General features: G+C 38.1%; 1 protein-coding gene across 1 annotated transcript; it reads right to left on the minus strand.

Moving 5' to 3' along the window:
- Positions 1-1201: 1201 nt before the first annotated feature.
- Positions 1202-15213, minus strand: LOC137637715 (uncharacterized). The gene is made up of 16 exons (XM_068369863.1): positions 14686-15213; positions 10834-11028; positions 9176-9329; positions 8394-8490; positions 7412-7517; positions 6911-7071; positions 6555-6690; positions 6023-6161; positions 5554-5779; positions 5017-5238; positions 4595-4744; positions 3918-4134; positions 3252-3355; positions 2702-2863; positions 2113-2229; positions 1202-1697 (listed from the first exon to the last, which is right to left on the minus strand). The coding sequence occupies exons 1-16, from the start codon at positions 14759-14761 to the stop codon at positions 1293-1295; spliced, it is 2667 nt and encodes an 888-aa protein (XP_068225964.1). The 5' UTR covers positions 14762-15213; the 3' UTR covers positions 1202-1292.
- Positions 15214-15864: the final 651 nt, after the last annotated feature.

The raw sequence follows: 15864 nt of genomic DNA on the forward strand, positions 1-15864 counted from the left end.
CTTGAGCTTTTAATTCATTACTTTTCCATTCATCATCTCCTACGTCGCGTTTCATAGCCCTCAGCCATGTAGGCCTGGGTCTTCCAAATCTTCTAGTGCCTTGTGGAGCCCAGCTGAACATTTGGTGAAGAGCATGCCCAAACCATCTCCATCTACCCTTCATCATGATCTCATCCACATATGGCACTCAAGTAATCTCTTATAGTTTCATTTCTAATCCTGTCCTGCCATTCAACTCCCAATATCCGTCTGAGGGCTTTGTTCTCATATCTACTAAATCTATTGGAGATTCTTTCATTGCCATACCAAGACTTATGTCCTTAGATTAACACAATAAAAATAATAATAATAATTATTATTATTATTATTATTATTATTATTATTATTATTACATGCTAAGCTGTAACGTTAATTAACAATGTTAAACAATTGAGTAACATAAAATACAATTAGATACTTATGTCAACTTATGAAGTTCCACTTATACTCAGTGCAGTGAGTAATGGTTGATAGGGGAGGACACCTAGTTTCAAACTGATTCCACCACTGCTGCCATATCTCCAAAGATCACCTGGCCATCTTCCAACCCTTCCCTCTTAATCTTTGTATATCTCTTTCTTTTTTCTTTATGTTTATATAAGAATTGTATAATCATTTCCCTCTCCTGGGACACTAAACTTGTCCTGAAAATTTTGTCTCAATAACCGTGTGGAAAAGGTTGATAATGAAACGCTTGCAAATGTTTTCTGAGTTGGTCTTGAGACTATTTTATTTTCCATTTACAGAATAGTTCAGAAATATTGTCAATTCTAATAAATAACTGTAAGAAGCCAGATACTTTCTAGGCAATAGCAGCTATTAAATTTGTTAAATATGGTGGATTCTCTTTCTCTCTTAACTTAATGTTCTTATTAAATGAGTAATTTGATGATCATGTTTTCAAAACCCTGTCAACTCACACCCTACCAGCAGATTGGTTGAGCTGTAGGATCATTTGATTAAATATTGAAGCTCAATTTTGTTATTGCAATATTCTATTAAAGAAACAATAGTGTTTAAAGTTATAAGAATTATACATTGTGCATTAAGACATTCCATTGACGTTAAGAGTTAAAACCATAGGTCCTATGAAAACCATAGTTAGCCTAACTTTGATAGTGTGGCTATGCCAAATCTTCATCAATCTCTTCTCTCTCTAGGGTCGTATTTGTTGCTAGAGTTTTACCAGACTTCCTTCTGGGCTTCTAATGGTTCACTTGAACAGTTTCACTCCTTAAAAAGCCAAAACACAGTTACCTCACCAGAGCAATGATCCAGTAGATGATGTTAAAAACACCAACTGCTAAAGGTACCACCACCTTCCCGAAATTCAAGATGCCAGCGGGAGTTAGCCTAACTCTGCCCACCGAGGAGGCTTCACGCGACTTTCCTTTTAAGCTCATATCCTTCATCAGCCTTTTCCCTGACTTCCTGAAATGTAAAATGCCCTTTCTCCTGGCTATTACGGTCTCGTGGTTTACCCTGTCAACGTAGATGGACGCCGTGTGGATGAGAATCACTATGAAGATCGTGACGATGCAGAAGAAGAGCCAGATGTCGACCATCTTGAAGTACGACGTCTTCGGGAGAGTTTCTGAAGTCTGGGTCAGTAAGGAGGAGAGCACTAGCAGGGACGTTAGGGATACCATGATGCGGTCCTACCAGAAGGGAATAATAGTAATTTCACTTATATTTCAGGATTTATTTGATTAACCACAACATTGATTCCATTTTTAGACTGATGAGGGTTATATGAAAGATTTATTTTCAAACAATGGTAATAACATTTATGTATAGATACCCTTTCACTGTCCTTTTTTACTTATTCATCTCATGGTTTTCACATTTTTTGTTTCTTTCACTGTCTTCCTCTTTATTCTTTCTGGACAGTTTCAACCTTGCTATCCAGCACCTTAAAAACAAATCCTTTTTGGGCAGAATCTATGAGTATAAAACAAGACTTGATGTTCTACTGAAACTGATATTATAATAAGACACAACTTGTTGATATGATCTGATGAACATCGCATATAAGATTAAACTGAATCTATACAATTTGAGGTGCCAACTCACATTAAAATCCTCAACGCCAAAGAAGAAGGTCAGGTAAGCAATGACGATCATAATTGACGTCGGCAGGTAAGTCGCCACGAGGTGATATCCACTCTGGCGGATGAAGATGAGACGTACCTGTTGAGAAATAAATGTCATATAAGGTTCTTTATATAAGTTTAAATAAGTTAAGAAGACTCAAGAAAGGAAGATAGAAGTGGCAGAAATGAGGATGTTATGTTGGAAGTGTGGAGTACAAGAAGGGACAGGATAAGAAATGAGTATATCAAAGGGATAGTCAAAGCAGAAGTGTCAGAAACAATTCAGCAATTAAGACTACAGTTGTTTGAGTATATGCAGAGAGAAGAAGATCATGTGTGGCCAGGGTCATGGACATGGAGGTGGACGGGGAAAGGAGGAGTAGAAGACCAGAGTTCAGATGTTAAGATAAACTAGCAAATAGCATGCAGGCAAAAGGATTAAGAGAACAGAGTGGAGGAGGCTTATACGAAAGAGTGATCCCACATAGAGATGGGTAAATGTTGTAGAAAAAGAAGAAGACATAAGTTTAGATTGACTCTTATAAGGACAGTCACTCTGATAGATTCACCTGGAGTCCACTGAAGCTGGAATTTTGCATTGTAGCCTCCATGGAGATATCCCCGATGACGTATTCCACAAGCTGGCGACGGCCCGGGAAGTGGACGCGACCCGGCACGAGCTCCACGTATGAGCTGGTGGTGAACTGGCTTTCAAATTCCATTGAACAGCGCTGTGTTTGGTTATAAAAGGAGCTTAAGTTATATACTGTACTGAATATAACCATGACAGAGATATAGAAACTCGATGCATAAAACACGAAGTTCTGAAATGTGGCTTATTATTTACACTTTTATTAATACAGTATGACGTGAATTATCTTTGTGACAACTGTGCACTTACTCAAAATGGTATGTATCATGAAATAATTGTTAATATTCTTAGTGACCAAGATAATGACAATGGAATGTTATAAAAGAGAACAGTTACATATAGGCCTACTTTCTTGAATAAGGCATTAGTAGGCCTCACTCAATTGTTCTTGCATATCTTCATAAGTAAGTAGCTGGTTATAAACAACTAACTAATTACAAGTAAGGAACTAGTAATAAGTAACTAACCTGTGTATCAAATGGATATCTGTTTAGGTCGAAAGCGCATCCATAACGAACATGGTACTTCCTTTCCAGGATGAGAGGGGCATCCCCACCGTTAAATAGATCCACTGTTTTGAAATAAAGAAAGAAACGGAGAAGTGAATAAGAGTAAATTGGCCATGCAGCAAATAATAATAATAATAATAATAATAATAATAATAATAATAATAATAATCTCCCTTATGTAATATGTTTCTAGTTTCTGGTCACGCTCAGTGGCATCACCAGACATATAACTACTCAGTCTCCATGTCCCTTGAGTAAGGGAGAGGGAGTAGTCATATACCCTGGTGAGAGGGGGTTACCCAAGAGGTACACTTAAAAACCACAATTGCCTTGTTGTACTTAGGAAAGGGGGAGGGTGTGAGAAGGGTTGAATCTGTGTGCATGCATATCTATGTAAATATTTAGCCAGCATTTTTGACGGGTCGTGTACACTAGTAATGATAGTAGTACGGTTATTCATGGATACTTTAATATAACTAATAAATAGAAGTGCCCCCTCACCATGCAGTAAAGCAAAGTGAAGCTACCTTGAACATTAATCATTAGAACAAAAATAATTCCAAACAAAAATAATGGTCCCTAAACAACAAAATAATTCTCATCGACTTCAGAATCTCTCCTCACCTTCATGAGCATAGGACGCCGAAGGGCGCAGCGGTTCGCCCCTCTTGAGGACGTGGATTTTGGCCTCTTCGTCCAAGACAGTGTGGCTGTTCCCTCTGGCGCTCTTGAAGGACACTGAAGGCGTCCATATCTTCTCCCTCTCCTCGTTGGCCAGGTTGTTTAGGTCAAATTCGTCCTTTAGGTTGTAGTAGAAGAGGCGTTGGTCGTGCCAGGCCATCTGGAGGCCGATGGGAAGGCTGTCTTATTGATATTATATAGTCAAGGGTATTGATGGGGTGGATGATTGCAAGGAAAACAAAAGCAGGGAGAAAGATCCAGGACAACATCATGTAGTTATTGGTTACTAATAGGAATCCTTTTTATATCATTAATATCTTTGATATGTAAAGTCATACTGGTGGTTCTAATTGCTATCTTAAAGACAGATATTGAGTAGTATTTTCCTGTAACTATGCAAGAATTTATTTGCTTATTTTTCTAGAATTTCTACATTTTCAACTACCCTTTATCGTGGCCCGGCAACCAACCAGTCAACAGTTCAAACAAGTCCCAAGGTTTATCATTATTTCAAGGCAACCTACTAATCAGCAGTACGTTTGATCCCTTAATGGTAGTTTGCAGGGCCAGTGTTATAGTACAAAAAGGTTATATATGAATTTAATAACTATGTCTCTTACCTTCAACAGGAAATCAACAGTAAATTCCATTTGTATGGTGTTGATTGATGTTAAAGCTAATATATCCACCCAGACTAGAACAGGCAGAGCCGATGAATCGTTATTTCGATTGGAGGGCGGAATCTCACTCCTGTAACCCTTGGAGATTCCCTGGGCATCAAAAGAAGAGTTTTAGCTGTTTTCTTTATTTGATTTGATGGCAGATGAAGTATAGATCTTTTCAAATGTATAAGAACAACTTTATTCCTATATATAACAAAAGGTTTGATGCCTTGACTACTGCATACTGATCAAGTAAAGCCAGAGCGGGAGATAGAGACGAGATGCAATGTCACTTTCACCCACTTTTTACCTCTCTCCCTTGACCTTGATGAAACAAGGTCAACGGTCCACCCAAATAAATGACCTTCTGAAAAGCTTACCAGTATACTGCAGTGCTCCTCGTCAGATCTGTCGGGGCAGTCCGTCCTCCTGTCGCATCTGCGGTACAAGGGAACGCAGCTGCCCTCGCCGCAGGTGTAATGACCCGACCCGCAGGCGGTGACCGTCAGTTCCAGCACCCTCGATGCCCCTGGGCACAGCTGTGTGTTGAATTCCCATAGGTTGGAGCCCATTGGTAGGATGCCCTCAATTTCATCCATTTGCTAAGTTAATTAGAAAATGGAAAATGAACGTTTGGTTTGTTTACTTTCATTGACAATTAAAAGGATCAGTAACATGTCTTGATTAATCAAAGTTTGTGGGAAAAATATAGAATGATGATGGTCAAAAGAATTACCAGGAAGGCTCAGATTTCTCTGGAAAAGGGGCATAGTGTGATAGATAGATAGTTAAATGACAAGATAGATACTTAATTAAATGGCTAGATAGATAGATATTTAGACAGACAACTATGCTCACCATCTCAATGAATCACTCACTAATATAACTTCACCAAACAACACGTATAAACTAATCACCAGCATAGTCCCGATTGTCTTGTTCTCCCAAAGGGAATCCATGACCCAAGCAGCTCTCTGAGGACACCATAGGATCCTGGAGGTTCTGTTTCCGGAGAAGAAGGGCCTTCCATTCATCTCCCCCGCCAGGAGGTAGTGGGAGTCTAGACCTGACCTCTCGCAGAGGCCTAGGATCTCAACCTTGACCTGGTGATCAAACTGACACACGGTGCACATGAGGGCGCGACTGATGGGAGACATGAATGCTGTTGTTAGTTAAGTGTTATTATTATTATTATTATTATTATTATTATTATTATTATTATTATTATTATCAGACATCAAATCCCTGTGTTCAAACTCCCATGTTTAATTTAAGATTTCTTCAGTTAATACATATGAATTCTAAGAATAAAAATCCTCGGTGATGTCACTTACTTGTGAGTGATGTCAATTTCTAAGAGTAAACATCCTCCATGACATCACTTACCTGCAAGTGACGTCATTCCACATCGCTGTGACGTGGTAGAGGGTTGCGCAGTTCTCTTCCCGCTCGCCATTTGGTTCGTAAGGACTCCAGCTCCCTTCGTATTGAATGGGAAGACCAGTGCTGCTGTCTTCCCAAACACCTACAGGAAGAAGAAGAAGGTAGACTTATTCACTCTGTAATTGGCTCCAATTTGCGAGCTCATGCTGTGATTGGCTTTAATCAGCAACCTCGCTCTATGATTGGCTATAATTTGCAAGGTTGTAATGTAGTTGCCTTTAATTTAAAGCTAACACTGTGACAGGTTCTAATTCTACCACAGGACAGACCCCTCCAGACTTTGCTAATTAGCTGCCCAGCCAGGCAACGGCTAAGAGTTTGTAGGTGAACAAGTTTGAATACGATGACAATTGGTCGTTTTACTTGATGGAACTTAAATCAAGTTAAAAAAAAAGTGGTTTACAATCATCTGAAGAGAGAGAGAGAGAGAGAGAGAGAGAGAGAGAGAGAGAGAGAGAGAGAGAGAGATTCTTACCTTCAGTTCTGGCGTCTGTGTATCCAACCCAGAGGTATATGTAGCCTATGTTGTTCTTACACAGAGGGTAATATGGAGCAGAGTGGTTAAACAGTTCTTGATTCTCCTTGTCTGAAGTTGGTGCAGCTACCTTGCCCTTTGTGCAAGTAAAGAAAAAGATAATGATAATAATATTAACAACAATAGCTAATTATAGTGTAATTGCTCTCAGTATTCACAGATGTAGCTACATTTTCTGAAGGAATTGAAATCAGGAACACGATATCAACCTAGGCAATACTCCTGAGCTAACTCAACCCTTAGCAAAGCAGCCAACAATGAACCAATGGATCTGCCCCCCTCTTTTATCTCTTCACCTGTAAGCTCTGACACAGTTGCATGGATTCCTTGAAGGGCCTCCTTTTGGCCAACATCACGTAGTGGACGTAGGAACGCTTGAACGTGTCCCTGTCCACGACGCGTTCAGTGACCGAGCCGTGTAGCTCCCATACAGAGGTGTCCCAATTGATTACGTTGCCTGGCAACAGAAAACGGGAGACGTTTATAGAAAATGGGGATTGAATTGAAAAAATTAGATATTTGATATAGGAAATGGAGAATAAGAACAAATAGGCAAGGAGAATTAATTAATATTGGTTTATTTACATTAATTGGTAGAGGACTGGAGGCATGTGATCTTTGGATCACTACTGATGTTACATTTTGTTTACAAGTAAACGAATGACTCACGTTATATAGAAATCGATAAATAAACAAGGTTTGTACAGACAGATGATGAAGCTGACGAGGTTTCAATTGAGAGAGAGAGAGAGAAAGAGAGAGAGAGAGAGAGAGAGAGAGAGAGAGAGATAACCTACCTTGCAAATTAGAGCTTAAATTCGCTATCTGTTCAATGGTAAACTCGTTTAAAGTGTAGTTCCAAATTTGCAGTTCAGTCAGAGCCCCGGAGAGAGACTGCTCAGCCTGAAAAAATATGGGTGGGGAGAGAGATAAAAACTACACTCGCATTGATGGGCACCTGAGGGTAACTGGCTCCTGAGAGTCCTGATTGGTTCCTTCCTTTGTTATTAAAGGCTTCTTCTCTCTTCTTCTTCTTATGATAAAAATATGGGAATCGATAATTCACTTTCACTCTTGTAATCATCAGGAAGTTGCAATCTTTTTCTAGACAATGGAGATGGTGATTGATTGGTTTAAACGTTTTATTAAAATGGGGTGGTTTAAAGATTTTTTTAATGTCACTAAAACATGGTTAATATAAAGTGGAGGAAAGGAAAATTAGGCCCAGCAGTGATTTAAAAGTAATGAGTATATTACAAAGAAAAGTAGAAAATACTTGTATTTTAAAAAAGTACCTTTGTGAAAATTAATATGTTACAAAGAAAAGGTCAATTTTCATAATGTATCTAAATAAAAAAAAAAGTCTTGAAAATATACATTATGAAAGGCATGATAATAAAATGAATTCTTTGATGAAGTACCATGTCAAAATTATTATTCAGAAACCTGTATAAAAAAAACAAATATTTTGGAAGATAAGTATAAAAAATGCATTTTAAAAAGGTGCAGTATCTACCCGAATCTGATGAAAAAGTAAAAATTAAAAAATGTATATTTTGAAAACTAAACCATCAAGGCATTCATGGAACAAGTTGGGTCCGCAAAATACTTATTGGCTTTTGAAATCCTCTGTAAAATCACGATAACCTCATTACTACTCTACTTGTACTTGCCTTTAATGTTCACAACTTCTCTACACTACTGCTCTCATAACCTTATTAATGTCATGTACCCCCATGAAATTACTCGTACAAACATATGAACCTCGATTCGTCTTACTTGGAATCCACCTCCCATGAGGTCTTGATCTTGTCCTACGATGAACAATCCACCGCCCTTGATGAGTTTGTTGACTAAGCGAGGGTCCTTCTCTTGCCTGAAATGATAAATAATGTAAATGGTACCTTTGGTAATAGCCTTCCTTATGTTGTTTATTGGTTCCAGGTGATTTTTTATGTAAATCGATTTTCGAACTATGTTGTTATTCGACTTAAGACGATTTTCGACGTAAGCCGGAGCTTCGCCCTATAAAGTGACATTTGTTACATATACACGTACTAAACACAAAAAAGAAGTATTTATAACCCTTTAACTTTTTATGAAAACCAAATACCTATATTAATGAACTTCGATGTGAAGTACTACAGTATTGTACAGTATAGTACTTAGTCGTTACTGTACAACATAGAGACTGATGAAAGGTTGCGTAAAGAGATGTAACATGGATTTTAATTTTGAATTTGATATTTAAGGATGAGTGACGTAAGGATGGAATTAGCATATGGTGAACCAAAGTAAGAAAAGAGTATTACTTATGGAGGCCCAGTGCCGGGGCAGGGAACGCCATTTAGGGCTGAGAGGTAATTTGGGGAGAACATGTCATAAAAGAGGTGCAGCTAGGTCCTGAAGGGACACTGGAATGATCCTTCATCAATACATACAGTGCCCCATGTGACACAAACTGATGGCATTTGTCCGCCACCTTTCTAAGCTACCTATCACTTATCAATCCTTTAAGTTAATCATAGTCAATATCAGAAGCAACAACACAATCATCTCACCTGACTGCAACTTGGCCATTAATTGCCATGAGCCAATTACCGGTGGCCAGGTCGACCGAGAGGCAGTAATGGCACCACGTTCTTAGCGGCAGCTCATCAATGCTGACGTCCAGAGCACCAGTGACGATCATACGGAAACCCTGTCCATTATGGTCTAGAAATAAAAAGTTGGGTGACCTTTTATTGACCTACTCCTTTTGGAAATTTCATCAGGATAACCATACATTAAGTGAAATATGGAATATATGACCAGGATTTTCTTAAGGTACAGAAAACAACTCAAAGGACCATTTTTTTACCAAGATGAGCTAATCGCAGCGTCTGACCAGCATCTTTATTTTCTCAAGGTACAGAAGACAACTTGAAGGACCATTTGCCTTACCATGATGAGCCAATTTCTGACTGACAAACACCTGGATTTTTTCAAGTTTCAGATGACAACTTAAAAGACCATTTGCCTTACCATGATGAGCCAATTTCTGACTGACAAACACCTGGATTTTCTCAAGGTACAGATAACAACTTAGAAGACCATTTGTCTTACCATGATGAATCAATTTCTGACTGAACAACACCTAGATTTTCTCAAGGTACAGATGTCCACTTAAAGGACCATTTCTTATTATGATGAGCCAATTTGTAATTAACAAACACCAGGATTTTTTCAAGTTACAGATGACAACCTAAAAGACCATTTGTCTTACCATGATGAGCCAATTTCTAACTGAACTACAGCTGGATTTTCTCAAAGTACAGATGACAACTTAAAATACCATTTGCCTCACCATGATGAGCCAATTTTTGACTGAACATTTTGATTTTCTCAAAGTACAGATGACAACTTAAAAGACCATTTGCCTTACCATGATGAGCCAATTTTTGACTGACCAACACCTGGATTTTCTTAAGGTACAAATGACAAGTTAAAAGACCATTTGTCTTATCATGATGAGCCAATTTCTGACTTACCAACATCTGGATTTTCTTAAGGTACAAATGACAAGTTAAAAGACCATTTGTCTTATCATGATGAGCCAATTTTTGACTGACCAACACCTGGATTTTCTTAAGGTACAAATGACAAGTTAAAAGACCATTTGTCTTATCATGATGAGCCAATTTCTGACTGACCAACACCTGGATTTTCTTAAGGTACAAATGACAAGTTAAAAGACCATTTGTCTTATCATGATGAGCCAATTTTTGACTGACCAACACCTGGATTTTCTTAAGGTACAAATGACAAGTTAAAAGACCATTTGTCTTACCATGATGAGCCAATTTCTGACTGAACAACTCCTGGATTTTCTTAAGGTACAGATGACAACTTAAAAGACCATTTGTCTTATCATGATGAGCCAATTTCTGACTGACCAACACCTGGATTTTCTCAAGGCACAGATGACAACTTAAAAGACCAATTGCCTTACCATGATGAGCCAATTTCTGACTGACAAACACCTGGATTTTTTCAAGTTTCAGATGACAACTTAAAAGACCATTTGTCTTATCGTGATGAGCCAATTTCTAACTGAACAGCACCTGGATTTTCTCGAGGTACAGATAACCACTTAAAAGACCATTTGTCTTACCATGATGAGCTAATTTCTGACTGTGATCAACACCTTTATTTTCGTAATTTGCAGAGGACAACTCACCAAGTCTGATGACATTGTTGTCGGTGTTACTGATGGCGTAAGACACAACGACAGTTTCCTTCCTGTAGAAGTAGACATAGATTCTGTAGCAGAGAGTAAATTGGGTGAGGTTTGGTAAGCTTTGCTGATAGATGGCGTATGCGTCGCTTCTGGGCTCACCGGACTCTTGGAATTGGAGGACTGGAATCTGGAATGCTGTAATGGGTGGAAAGGGAAAGGTATTGTCATTATAAGGTGCTGGGCAGACCGTCTTGAGTTTTGTGATTGCAAATTCTTGAATGGTCACTGATAATTTATTTCATCTTGTATGTAAATGTTACGTATATGGCCATTGTAAAAGATATATTATTATTATCATTATTATTACCATTAATATTATTATTATTATTATTATTATTATTATTGTTATTGTTATCATTATCATTATTATACCATGCTACGCGGTATATGTACCATGCTAGGCAGTATATCTTAGCAATCCATGTTTGCCAACGGCTATACTCGTATGAGCACATGAGCAACTTGGTGGAGTAATAGGAGTTTTATTATAGTTTGCAATGCCCCAACAAATGATTTCCCTGAAGAAAGGAAAGACGAAGACTATGAAGAACTGCAGAGTGTAATAGATGAGATCCCAGAGAGAGATATGAAAATTGTGATTGGCGACTTCAATGCTAAAGTTAGAAGGAATAATCAAGGGATAGAGAATGTGATGGATGTCGAGGATCTTGACAAATGAAAATGGAGCATATTTCATAAGTTTCTATTCAGCAAACAATATTCTCATTGGAGGTACTCGTTTTCAACACAAGAGCATCCACAAGTACACATGGAGTTCACCATGTGGCAGTTACAAAACTCAAATAGATCACATTGCCATTAATAAAGAGAGAAGGAGGACTCCGAGAAATGAAAGAAGCTGTAAAGGTACAGCTATTGGTAGTCATCACCAGCTCCTCATTGCCACACTGAAATTAAAACTGAAAGCACCCAACAGAAAGGTAGATAGAATACCTAGATTTGACACAAATAAGCTTTTAGAAGCAGAACAGAGAAACATTTGCAATTGAATGTAGGAATCGATTTGCAGTTTTAGAAACTTTGAGAGACGAAGAGCAGACAATTAATGAAGAATGGTGTGATATTAAGAACATATATCAATCAGTTGGTTAGTGGAGTCTTGGGACAAACGGTTACAAGGAGAAAGCCATGGATATCAAATGATACTTGGGATACTACAAAAAGGAGACAAAGACAGATATTGATTGCTGAAAGTTTTCGAGGAAGTAATGAAAATTACAAGGTAGAGCATGCTAAGTATTCCAGTATTGATAGTGAGGTCAAAAGAAAATCCAGGAATGACTGAAGGGAATATTTAGACAGAAAAGCAGATGAGGCTGACAAAGCTATGATTTCAGGAAGTGGCTATGGTGTAAGGATTGCTCATAGAATTATCAATGAAATCTTGACTGGAGCAAAGAAGAAGAAGCATATACCCATCAAAAAGAGAGATGGATATATCATAACAACAGAAGATGAAGAAAGACAACGTTGGATGGAACACTTTAGTGAGGTTATGAATAGGAGATGTGAAGGGAATAATTTGATTTATATGCCTGAAGATGATCAAGACCTGAAGATATCCTCAAAACACTAAAGGGATGGAAAGCCCCTGGATATGATGGAATAAGTGACGAGATGATACTGGCTGAAAATGAAGTGACTCCCAGACTACTTGCAAGATTATTTTGTAGAATGTGGCAGGAAGAGGCAAAACCTGATGAATGGGAGTTAGGAGTGTTGGTGAAAATAGCTAAAAAGGGAGACCTGACTCATTGCAATAATTACAGAGGCATAACACTTACGTCAGTTGTTATGAAAATATATAGTATGCTTATTCTAAAGACTGGAGAGTAAGATTGATGAAAAACTGAGAGGTGAACAAGCAGGGTTTGGAAAAGGTAAAAGTTGCACTGATCAAATTTTCATTTTGAGACGTACAGCAATGCGTAAAATATAGAAATCCACTTTTGATGGCATTTGTGGACTATGAAAAAGCCTTTGATAGTGTACACCGGCCAATTTTGTGGAGAGTCCTGCGTTATTATGGAATTCCTCTTAAATATGTAGATTTGATTAAATCTGTTCATGAGCATAGCAATTGCAAAGTTAATGTTAATGGAGTCTTATTAAATGAATTTCCAGTGAAGAGCGGAGTACTTCAAGGGAATGTGTTGTCAGCTATGTTGTTTATCCTCCTCGTGGATTTTGTATTGAATAGAACAGTCTGAGATGGTGAAGGATTGGACTAGATTGGTGATAGGAATTTAGCAGACCTAGAGTATGCTGATGATGCTGTCCTTGTTAGCAGAACACCACAGGATTTGCAATTTTTGCCTACCAGAATGCATGAAATATCACATGAGGTTAGGCTGAAGATAGATATAAGGAAGACAGAGATGATGAGAACGGAATATGCAATGAAAGATGAAATATCATTAGAAGGAGAAAGGATTAATGAAGTAGAATCACATAAGTATTTAGGAACTATGATCTCCAATACAGGGTCTTTGGAATTAGAGTTTAGTGAAAGATTGAAAAAAGTAAATCAGACAATGGCTTGGTTGAATAAAATTTTGAAAACAAATCTCCTGATATTACATATAAAAATCAGACTATATATCAGCTTAGTAAGATCGGTGTTCTCTATGGCCATGAGTCATGGTATGACAATGAAACAATCTCCAATAGATTTAGTAGATTTAAGAACAAAGCCCTCAGAAGGATATTGGGAGTTTAATGGCAGGATAGGATTAGAAATTGAATTATAAGAGAGATTACTCGAATGCCATATGTGGATGAGATCATGGTGAGGGGTAGATGGAGAGGATTTGGGCATGCTCTCCTCACTCCCCAAGAGAAATTAGTTCACCAAACGTTCAGCTGGGCTCCACAAGGCACTAAAAGAGTTGAGAGACCCAGTCCTACATGGCTGAAGACTATGAAGCGAGAAGTAGATGTTGAATGGAGAAGTATTAAATTAAAAGCTCAAGATAGAGACAACTGACAAAATCTAACCGAGGCCCTTTGCGTCAATAGGCGTAGCAGGAGATGATAATGATGATGATTATTATTATTATTATCATTATTATTATTATTATTATTATTATTGCTAACCAAACTACAAACCTAGTTGAAAAAGCAGGATGCTATAAGCCCAAGAGCTCCAACAAGGAAAATAGCTTAATGATGAAAGGAAATGAGGACACAGATAGAATAGTGTGCTCGAGTGTACCCTCAAGCAAAAGATCTCTAACCCAAGACAGTGGAAGACTAAGGTACAGAGGCTATGGCTATCTTGGGTTAGAGTTCTCTTGCTTGAGGGTACACTCAGGCACACTATTCAGTTTCCTTGTTTCCTTTCTTCACTGTTGGAGCCCTTGGTGTTATAGCATCGTGCTTTTCCAATTAGGGTTGTAGCTTAGCGAGTAGTAATAATAATAATAATAATAATAATAATAATAATAATAATAATAATAATATTAATAATGATAATAACAATAACAATAATGATATTAATAATAATAATAATAATAGTAATAATAATAAAAACAATAATAATAATAATAATAGTAATAAAGATGATAATGATGATGATAATAATAATAATAATAAATGGTATACTTTCACAAACATACAATAATCAAAAAAATATTACTGTACTGACAATTCTTTTTTTTTAATCTATTCAATATTAATGATTTATATGGTGACCTTTCTAGCTGTGACACCAAATACCTCACATTAAATCAATCGATCACTTATAACTTCGTAATTGAATAAATTACTTACCGTAAGTAAAAATCAGTCCTACACTTAGAAGGAACACTTGGATTCCAAGTGGATGATAATGGCGACTGACTTCCATGTTCCACTTAATTAGATTCACCGTTAATCAACTGTTATTTGTGTTAGTTTTAAGTCTTCAAAGTCTCCAATTCTAAAACCTGGAACTCGAAAGGTTTGTAATATATCAATTCAATTATCATCCGTTGAGTTTAGAACGGAAGGTACACTTGCTAACGAGGAACTAACTCAAGTCAAACTACCGAATAACTTCTAAATCATCTCACTTTCGTCCCTTTTCAATTAAACCAATTAAAAACATACTGCATCTTCATTGGGTATTTCTTTACACCCTTTTTTTTTCATATTAAACCTGACGTGACACTTCTTTTTAGTTTTACTTATTGATGGACAGATTAACCAACAAACTCTAACGATGTTAACGCAATTAACCATCAATTAAATGGCCAATTTAACGATGAAAAGTTTAACTTCATATTCCTATACAGACAGGTAGGTAGACAGACAGACAGACAGACAGACAGACAAGCTTCTCCAAACACCTGCTGTTATGCGCGCGTGTGTGTGTGTGTGTGTGCCCGAACGCACCGACCTGCTAAACTGTCTTGTTTAGCCTCGACTAAATCTGTCTTTTTCACGTCGTGTCAAGGCGAGAGGAGGGTCCTCCTCAGACAATGTCTGATAATCAGCTGACGTGTTCTGGTCCCTAATTGGTCAGAAAAGTGCGTCGAAAGTGGATGCTGATTGGACGGGAGTTTCGACCTGCTATTTTTCGTCAACTGTCCCCTTCTTGAAGTGGCGTTGAGGGGGACGGGTGGGGGTCCTGCTAGGTTGGGTTACGGTGGACTTTCCCCTCTGGAGGGGGGCGTTTAGGGGGACGGGTTGGGGTCCTGCTAGGTTGGGTTATGGTGGACTTTCCCCTCTGGAAGGGGGCGTTGAGGGGGACGGAGCCCCTATAAGGTTAGGTTACGGTGAACTGTCGCCTCTTGGGATGGCTTTGAGGGGGGAGTAGGTGGTCCTACAAGATTGGGTCACTGTGGACTGTCCCCTCTGGAGGTGGCGTTGAGTGGGACGGGATTCCTCCAAGGTTGGGTCACGATGGAGGAGAAATACAAAGATGATGATAATGATGATTTAACAGCAGAAGAATAATGATGATGATGA

This window comes from Palaemon carinicauda, unplaced genomic scaffold (genome assembly GCF_036898095.1).
Source record: "Palaemon carinicauda isolate YSFRI2023 unplaced genomic scaffold, ASM3689809v2 scaffold94, whole genome shotgun sequence".
In the NCBI taxonomy this organism is placed as follows: domain Eukaryota; kingdom Metazoa; phylum Arthropoda; class Malacostraca; order Decapoda; family Palaemonidae; genus Palaemon; species Palaemon carinicauda.